Source organism: Mus caroli, chromosome 3 (genome assembly GCF_900094665.2).
Source record: "Mus caroli chromosome 3, CAROLI_EIJ_v1.1, whole genome shotgun sequence".
Taxonomy (NCBI): Eukaryota; Metazoa; Chordata; class Mammalia; order Rodentia; family Muridae; genus Mus; species Mus caroli.
In genome coordinates, this window is record NC_034572.1 from 30,672,809 (window position 1) to 30,682,248 (window position 9,440).

At 41.1% G+C, this 9,440-nt stretch overlaps 1 protein-coding gene across 3 annotated transcripts in view; it reads left to right on the forward strand.

Moving 5' to 3' along the window:
* Atp11b (ATPase phospholipid transporting 11B (putative)) overlaps nt 1-9,440 on the forward strand; it is a 103,046-nt gene that overhangs the window by 65,540 nt on the left and 28,066 nt on the right. For all 3 annotated transcript variants that reach the window (XR_003836176.1, XR_003836177.1, XM_021157859.2), the window contains exons 20-21: nt 6,027-6,180; nt 7,545-7,647. Coding sequence is in view for 1 of the 3 variants with exons in the window: in XM_021157859.2 (XP_021013518.1) it covers nt 6,027-6,180; nt 7,545-7,647 (257 nt within the window). In the remaining 2 variants the exon portion in view is untranslated. The remainder of the gene's footprint in view (nt 1-6,026; nt 6,181-7,544; nt 7,648-9,440) is intronic.

The following is a 9,440-nucleotide window of genomic DNA, read 5'->3' on the forward strand; positions in this document are numbered from 1 at the left end:
GTGTATTGGGGACTTTTTGGATAGCATTGGAAATGTAATTGAGGAAATTACCTAATTAAAAAAAATAAATGTAGAAAATACCTAATAAATTAAAAAAAAAAAAAACTTCTAACAAAAAAAAAGAAAGAACTTTTTAACTTGATAATGTGTGTGGTCCCGAGATTGATTTGCAAGAGCCATGCTTTGGGCTTTGAATAAGTAAGTTTATTAAATATACTACAAGCAAAAGTAGACGCATAAGTAGTAAGTAGTAGATCACAGAAGAGCAAACTCAGAGGGAAACACGGCCAAATCGGGTATTCAGAACATCTATCAAAGATAATGTTAGCAGTCGAAGTGAATGGGCAGAAAGTTGCACCATCAAATCAGAGTATTAAAAACATCCAGAAGAAATCCAGTAGAAAAGCTTCGTTGGGGTAGCCAGTTAGAGTTCACAATCTGGAGTCTGGGTTGCAATAGAGTATCCCATCAGGTGAGCATCCTAGAAAATGAACGGATAGCCGCAATTAGATCACATCACATATCAGGTGCTTACAATCATTCAGCAGAAGCCACCGAGAGAAGCTGAAACAATCAAATGAAGTTCCTGACTGAGGGGCCCAGGCACAGTCCTAGCTTTCCTCTCCAGGGATGAGTTAACATATTCTCTTTTCCACTGTTTGCATTTTGTTTTAGGACAAACAATAACTTCTTTTTAAATAGTCTACCTTATATTCTTATTTATAAAATTATTGTATTTAATTATTCCAGCTTTTCCGCCCCCCACCCCCAACCCCTGCCACAGTTTGTTATGCCATTCTTCTTCCCCTTTGCTTTCAAGAGGGTTTTCTTCCCTCCCCTCCCCACCAGACATCCCTCTTTCCTGGGGCCTCACAGTCTCTACAGGATTAGGCACATCTTCTCCCACTGAGGCTAGAGCAGGCAATCCTCTGCCATGTATGTCCTGGGGGCCTTGGACCAGCCCTTAGTGCTGGCTAGTTGGTAACTCAGTCTCTGGAAGCTCCCAGAGGTCCAGGTTAGTTGAAACTCCTGGTTTTCCTATGAGGTCACTCTCCACTTTAGCTTTTTCAATCCTTTTCCTAATTCAACCATAGAAGTCCCTGACTTCAGTCCAGTGGTTACACCTGTCTCAGTCAGCTGCTGGTAGGGCCTCTCCCCATGCTAGGGACCTCTCTGTAAGAACAGCATAGCATCAGTAATAGTGTCAGGACTTGGTACCCACCCGTATGAGATGGATCCCAAGTTGGGCTGGTCACTGGACTACCTTTCCTTCAGTCTCTTCAGCAGTTCTTTTAGACAGGAAAATTTCTGAGCCAGAAATTTTGACTGTGGGTTGGTAACCCTGTCTCTCCACTTGAGGCTCTGTCTTTCTTCTGGAGGTGGACAGTTTGAGTTCTCTCTCCCCACTGTTAGGCATTTCAGCTAAGGCCACTCCCCTGGATTCCTGAGCGTCACCTCCCAGGTCTCTGGCAGTTTCTAGAGGATCCTCCCACCGCCCACCCCATTCATCACCTGGCCCTCTGGACTTCTCTCCTGTGACCCTCCCCCAATCCTTGCACCTGATCCTGTTCCCCTTTTCCCCTCCCCCACCCATCTCCTACCCAGGTGCCCCTCTCCCTTTGTCCCCCGTGGGTTTATTTTGTTCCCTCTTATAAGTGAGATTGAAGCATCCTCACTTGAGCCTTCCTTCTTGTTAAACTTCTTACGGTCTGTGGGTTGTATCCTAGATATTCTGGGGGTTTTTGGCTAATATCCACTAATTAGTGAGTACATACCATGCATGTCCTTTTGGGTCTGGGTTACCTCACTCAGGGTGATAGTTTATAGTTCCATCCATTTGCCTGCAAAACTCAGGATGTCCTCATTCTTAATAGCTGAGTAGTCCTCCATTGTGTAAATGGACCACATTTTCTGTATCCATTCTTCTGTTGTGGGACATCTGGGTTGTTTCCAGCTTCTGGCTATTACAAACAAGGCCACTATGAACATAGTGGAAGGCATGTTCCTGTGGCATGGCGGGACATCTTTTGGGTATATGCCCAAGTGTAGTATAGCTGGGTCTTCAAGTAGACCTATTTCCCATTTTCTGAGGAACCTCCAGATTGATTTCCAGAGTGGTTGTACCAGTTTGCAATCCCACCAGCAATGGAGGAGTGCTCCTCTTTCTCCACATCCTTGTCAGCATGTGCTGTCACATGAGTTTTTGATCTTAGCCATTCTGATTGGTGTAAGATGGAATCTCAGGGTCGTTTTGATTTGCATTTCCCTGATGACTAAAGACTTTGAAGTGCTTCTTGACCATTTGATATTCTTTTGCTGTGAATTCTTTGTTTAGTTCTGTATCCTATTTTTAATTATTTTTATCAATCATTTTATTCATTTACATTTAAAATCATATCCCCCTTCTTGGCTACCCCTCTCCCTTCCCCCTCCCCTTTTCCTCTGTGAGGGTGCTCCTCCACCTACTCAGCCACTCCCGCCTCACCACTCTGCTCATCACCACTATGGCTCACCACTCATCCCCCTCTGCTGAGGGCATCGAGCCTTCACAGGACCAAGGGCCTCCTCCCACTGATGTCAGATAAGGCCATTCTCGGCTCTATATGTATCTGGAGTCCTGGCTTCCTCCATGTGTACTCTTTGGTTTGTGGTTTACTCCCTGGGATTTCTGGGTGGTCCAGTTACTTGCTATTGTTGTTCTTCCAGTGGGGTTGCAATCCCCTTCAATTCCTTCAGTTCTTCCCCTAGCTCTTCCTTTGGGGTCCCTGTGCTTAGTCCAGTGGTTGACTGTATCTGCATCTGTACTGGTCAGGTGCTGCTAGAACCTCTCAGGGAACAGCTGTATCAGGCTCCTGTCAGCAAGTGTTTCTTGGCATCAGCAATCCTGTGGGGGTTTGGTGTCTGCAGATGGGATGGATCCCTACCTGGGGCAGTCTCTGCATGGCCCTTCTGTCTCTGTTCCATTTTTTTTTTTTTTTTGTCCCTATATTTCCTTTGGACAGGAACATATCTGGGTTAAAAATTCTGAGATGGGTGGGTGGTTTATTTCTCAACTGGGGGCATGCTTATCTACTGGAGGTGGTCTCTACAGGTTGTATTTCCCCTTTGTTGGGTATTTCGGCTAAAAGTTGTCACCATTGGCTCCTGGGAGCCTCTTGCTTCCCTGGAGTCTGTGACTTTCTCATGACTACCCCCAGTTCCCTCTCCCTCACTGCTACATGTTTCTATTCAATTTGACAAATTCATACAGGTAAACAATAAATCTTGATCGTGTGTATCCCGCACTCTCTGTTCTCATTCCCCCCAGGCAATGTCCTCTTTATTTTTATTTATATATATATATTTTTTGTAACCTAGTAATTAGTGCTCTCTGCTGGGATCCTGATTCATCTTGTGTCTTTTTCAAGTAACCATAGCTGCTGTGAGTTCATGAGTGAAATTGTCATGTGATGTCCAGAAAACACTTCACAGCTCCCCTGCCCATCCTCCACTCTTACATTCTCTTCCCCTCATCTTTCACAGTGTTTTCTGATCCATGAGTGGGAAAGGAAGGGGGATGGCTATCTTAGGGCTAAGTAGTCAGTGGCCACTTACTCTCAACACTGGCCATCAACTGCTGACTGCCACAGAGAAGTTTGTGTCTTCACGGCTGAATACAGTGTTAATCTTAAGGTGTAAGCAAAGATTTTAGACGGCAGTTTGGTCTCGCTAGCTGTGGGCTTTGCCCAGGTTTGTAGTAGCAGGCATGGACTCCCTCCTGTGGAGCAGAGCTCAGCTTTCACCCAAATGTGATTAGTCACCCTGCAACCGTCACGCCTCTGTTTTACCAGTGGGCACATCTTGCTTGCTATGCCAGGATTATCACATGCTGAGTTAGCTAATGGGCAGTACCACTAGTGGCTTTTCTCCCCTAGTGGCCTACAGGGTACCTTCTGGCACCATGAAAACTAACCAGCAGGGAGGAAAGTTCAGTTTCAGAATGGTTTCTCAAAAAGATATTTTTTTGTAGTGTATTTTGGCTTACGGATGAATCCCTAATGGTAGAGATGGCATGGTAGCCAAAGTGGGAAGCTAAGCACTCTGTTATAAGCGTGAAGGAGAACTGGGAATGTGTGACATTGAACTCAGACGTGTCTTCAGTGGCAGCCTTCCTGCAGCCTTGCCTGGGCCTCCTAAAGCTTTCCGCAGAGGGCCGCCATCTGGAGACCAAGTGTACAGACACTCAAGCCTATGGCGGACAGTCCTCATTTAAACCACCACATTCTACTCCCTGTCCCCCAAGTCACAATGCAGAATGCACTTATTCTTACGTCATATGTTCCTGTAGTCTTTCATAGTCTCAATACTGTTTACAAGTCCAATCTCTTCTGAGACTCAATGTATACTTTCTAAAAAAATTTTTTTTAGATATTTTCTTTATTTACATTCCTTATTTCCCCTCCAAAAACCCCCTATCCCATCCCTCCTCCCCTTGCTCCCCAACCTACCTACTCCAGCTTCCCTGTCCAGGCATTCCCCTATACTGGGGCATAGAGCCTTTACAGGACCAAGGGCCTCTCCTCCCATTGATGTCCGACAAGGCCATCCTATGCTACAAATGTGGCTGGAGCCATGGCTCCCTCCATGTGTACTCTTTGGTTGGTGGTTTAATCCCAGGGAGCTCTAGGAGCTAGTTCATATTGTTGTTCATCCTATGGGGCTGCAAACCCCTTCAGCTCCTTGGATCCTTTCTCTAGCTCCATTACTGTTAAAGTCCTTGCCTCCCTCTGAAACCTCTTCAGCCATGCCTCTAGTCTGCTTTGCTTTTAGCACTACCATCCAGGCTGCTGCTAGGATGGCCTTGTGAGTGCAGATTACAGCATTGAATTACTTTCTAGTCCAGAATGCCATAGTCTTCCACATTCCTACCAAAAAACTGACAAAAAAGCAAAAACAAAACAAAAAAATTAGAAAGTCTACATGGTCATGTTCTTCATAGCAACAGCCCACTCTCTTATACCAACTTTTGTATTCTTTAGTTTTACTATTGCTGTGATGAAGCATCATGGCCAAGGTACTTTATAGAATGAGGTTCTTTGGGTGTATAGTTCCAGGGTCTAGAGTCTGTAATGTCAAAGTCCGCATGGCAGCAGGCAGTGAGAAGCTGAGAGTGCTGGACAGTGATGGTGCACGCCTTTAGTCCCAGCACTTGGGAGGCAGAGGCAGGCAGATTTCTGAGTTCGAGGCCAGCCTGGTCTACAGAGTGAGTTTCAGTACAACCAGGGCTATACAGAGAGACCCTGTCTCAAAAAACAAAACAAAAGAAAACAAAGCAGAGAAGATGAGAGCTCACATCCTTTATTGCCACCATGAAGCAGAGAGTCAGAGATATTTTTAAGAGTGTTACTTCTAGACAAGTCTTTGAATTTCATCTTGGGAATTGTGCTATTTTGAGAGCATGTGAATACCATTGTGGTGAGTTAATATTTAAGGAAAACAATGACAGGAACAAATTAACTGCTCAAAGTGGTTTGAGATGTATGTATCTATTCTAAAATTACTCATTGGTTATTGAAAGTTATGTTGCACCAGTGTGTGTGTTACCAAGCCTGACTCCACGAGCTCAGTCCCTGAGTTCTTCCACGTGTGTGCATACACATATATACACAATAAATAAATAAATAAATAAATAAAATGTACAAATTTTAAAAAGTAATATCACATAAAAATACTGAGAGTTATAAGGAAGATACAATGCTGATAACACTATACAAGTATGTAAAGTTTACTGACTGTATTTTTGCATGTTTTCTTTTGGTCTTCTATATGTGTTCTTTTGGTAAATTTGTTATAATCAGTAGTAGTATTCATTTCTCTTTTTGTACAAAGGCTACATTTTATCTCACCTTTCAGGTAATACAACTGAGTTTGTTTATTTACACATAAGTCATTCAATAGTAGACTTGGTTGAACTGTCTGTCCATCTTCCAATAAGTAAATAATCTGGCTTCAGAGTATGACATAGATATAATTATTTTCTTTTGTAGAATTACAGAGGACCATGTGATTCAGCATGGGCTAGTAGTCGATGGGACCAGCTTATCCCTTGCACTCAGGGAACATGAGAAGCTATTTATGGAAGTTTGCAGAAACTGTTCCGCTGTGTTATGCTGCCGCATGGCACCGCTACAGAAAGCAAAAGTAAGTATAGATCATAAAAAAGTTCCATTAAAATATTTAGAGGTGAAAATACTCTTAAGGAAGGAAGGGAGAGAGGAGGAGTAAGGAAAGGAAAGAAAGAACAAACAAGATAATCAGCTTCAACCTAGGGCCACACACCTGCAAATCCTATCATCCAAGAGGCTGAGGCAAGAGAACTGCAAGTCAGTCTCAGCTAACACTGTGTCAAGAAGGAAGGGAGGAGACAGGGAAAAAAAGAAGAGGGGGCAGAGGCTATTAAGTTATAAATAAGGAAGGTTGAAATCCAATTCACTTTTATCATTCTCTCATGATAAATTGTATCAAGAAACACTTAAGTTGTAGGTACTTAGGATTCAACTGAAAACCTACTCAAACAATTTCTATAAATTTTTAGAATATTTTGAGGTTTTAGACTCTTTCCTTCAAAAACCATTCTTAGAAGGCCATCAAGTTGGCTTGCTCATCAGGTAAAGGCACCTGCTGCTAAGCCTGACTGCCTAATTCCATCCTTAGGCCCCACATGGAAGAAGGAAAGAACAGACTTCCATGAGTCCTCCTTTGACTTCTATATGTGCACCATATACATAGACACACATGCGTACACACAAAATGCACACTTTTTAAAGAAATATAGTATTCTTAGCAATACAAATAAAGTACTGGTTGTTTTGCATATAGACATCCAGGCTTATTTAGATTCATAAAATTTTTTGCAGAGATTAAAATTAGAGCACAGACATGTCTCTGCTCTTGTAAGAACAGTCCAAGGATTCTCCAGCAAGGGTCAATGGGTAAGGGCACTGTCAAGTCAGTCTGGTGACATGGGACTCACACAGAGGTGTAAGGAGTGAGGCAGCTCCCCAGCACTGGCATCTGACCTCCAAACACAGACCGACCATCTCATGTGCACACCCTCCTCCCCCAAACACACAGCTTTCTAAAGGATTTTTAAAAGAATTCTATATAAACTTGTTTTGACTTCATTAATTATAACATATTCTTAAATCTTAAGATTTAGCTAATCAGACTAAATCTATGTCTTTTCTTTTTATCAAATAGAGTATTTTCTTTCTTGAGAATTTTTGTCTGACAACTCAATGAGTATATTTATTTAAATAAGTTGTTAGTCTTATAAAACTTTTAGAATACATTTTAAAAAATTCTTCTCTTCCTAAAATCCAAACTGAAAACGACTTTCTGAAAGACATTCTTAAACCCTGAGTCTTCATACCCTCTGAGAGGGTATGGACTTAAAGGTCTTCTTCACCGCCACACTACTACAGACGATGTCAGACTCCTCAATTCTCAAGTACAGGAGAATTGAAATGTAATCATAAAGAATGAATTCATTGTATGTTTTTCAGGTAATAAGACTGATAAAAATCTCTCCTGAGAAACCAATAACACTGGCTGTTGGTGATGGTGCTAATGATGTAAGCATGATACAAGAAGCGCATGTTGGCATAGGTAATTGACTTTTTCGTGAATTTTAAAATGGGTATATAATTACTTGGTAGTTTTGAATTTTCCTTTTGGGAAAGTACAATGTCCAGTATATGAAATGAAAACAGGGCTGGAGAGATGGCTCAGAGGTTAAGAACACTGACTGCTCTTCCAGAGGTCCTGAGTTCAAATCTCAGCAACCACATGGTGGCTCACAGCCATCTGTAATGAGATCTGATGCCCTCTTCTGGTGTGTTTGAAGACAGCTACAATTTACTTATACACAATAAACAAATAAATTTAAAAAATAAAAAAATTTAAAAAAAGAATTGAAATTGGATGTTTTTTTAAAAAAAGAAATGAAAACAAATACAGTTTTACATTACATGACAGTGTATCCCCATAAGAAACCAATTATTATTTAGCCTACTATTTATAATATTTTAGTTTAGAATATTAATTAAAGGAAGCAGTATATTAGTGGTTTGTCTTTGCTTAGTCAATAATGAAAGTAATTTTATTTTTACATCCCATTTTGTACCTCACAAAGAACTTTCTTACATCATTTTATCTTTTCTAACATACATAGTTACTCTCAAGGTTTTAAACTTTCATATTTTATAGTTATGATTACTTTATTATTTTTATTATTACTATTAAAAATTATGGTTTGCATTTTTTGATTGGATATTTTCTCTATATTTCAAATGTTTTCCCCTTTCCAGGTCTCCCCTTTGGAAACCCCCTATCCCATTCCCCTCCCCTCCCTCTAGAGGGTGCTCCCTGACCCACCCACCCACGTCCTTCTGCCCTATGGTTTGCATTTTGAGGACAATTTTAGAAAAAAGAATTAGCCCAAACTGATAGAACATAAAAAAGATTCTGATACTTTCCTGATTTTACTTACATGTTATTTTCTATACTCATGAGATCATATGTGGTTACCCCCTACCCCAACACTGTCTTTCTTCCTGTTATTACAGGGTTATTTTATTGGACTTAGTGTACTATTACTATATTGGCAGTGCTTCAGCAATGAGTGATTTATTATTTCATCTACTCTGATCTCTCACTGTTATGTTACAAACCAAGAACGAGAGGGAAGTGTGAGGACCATGTGTAGCTCCTCAGAGGGATAAAATTCTAGCTTAGAGGAGTCAGCCTTGTCCAGGAAGCATCTTCATGGTGTGTATGATGGCTAGAGTTGAGGCTGGATCATTGTATGTCTTAAAATCAACCCCTCCTCTTTGGGATCATAAATATTAATTTTGAAACTCCATTCTTCTTTGTGGTTTCTAAACTATTTCCAGTAAATCTCAATTGTAATTTTAAATAACTTTATACCCTATACTAAGAATATAAAACTGATTTGGGGGCTGTGGAGATGGCCTGCTAAGTGACGTGATGGCTAGACAGGCTGAGCAGATAAGGCCAACTTTCTAGTACCCACATAAAATCCAGCCATAGTGCAAATCTATAACCCAAGCAGCAGCACTTGGCTAGAAACGGAGTGGCTGGGATGGGGTGGGGTCCACACAGCTGTGTTTAGCTTAAATAGGAAGCCCAGGTTCAGTGAGAAACTCTTTGCCAAAATGCATTGTCGAGTGATACTGGTGTTTGTATCCATGTCTGTCCACTACTTGTGTACATTGGCAAATGTGTATACACACATGCACACAGACACAAGGAAACATTGCTTAATATATAGCAAAGGAAATACTTAAAGCTTCAGTAAGTAAGCAACAGCAAGTTTCTTGTTTTGTAAAATGAAAGTAATTTGTCTTTTTTATTGTTGTTGTTGTTTTTTTTTTTTTTTT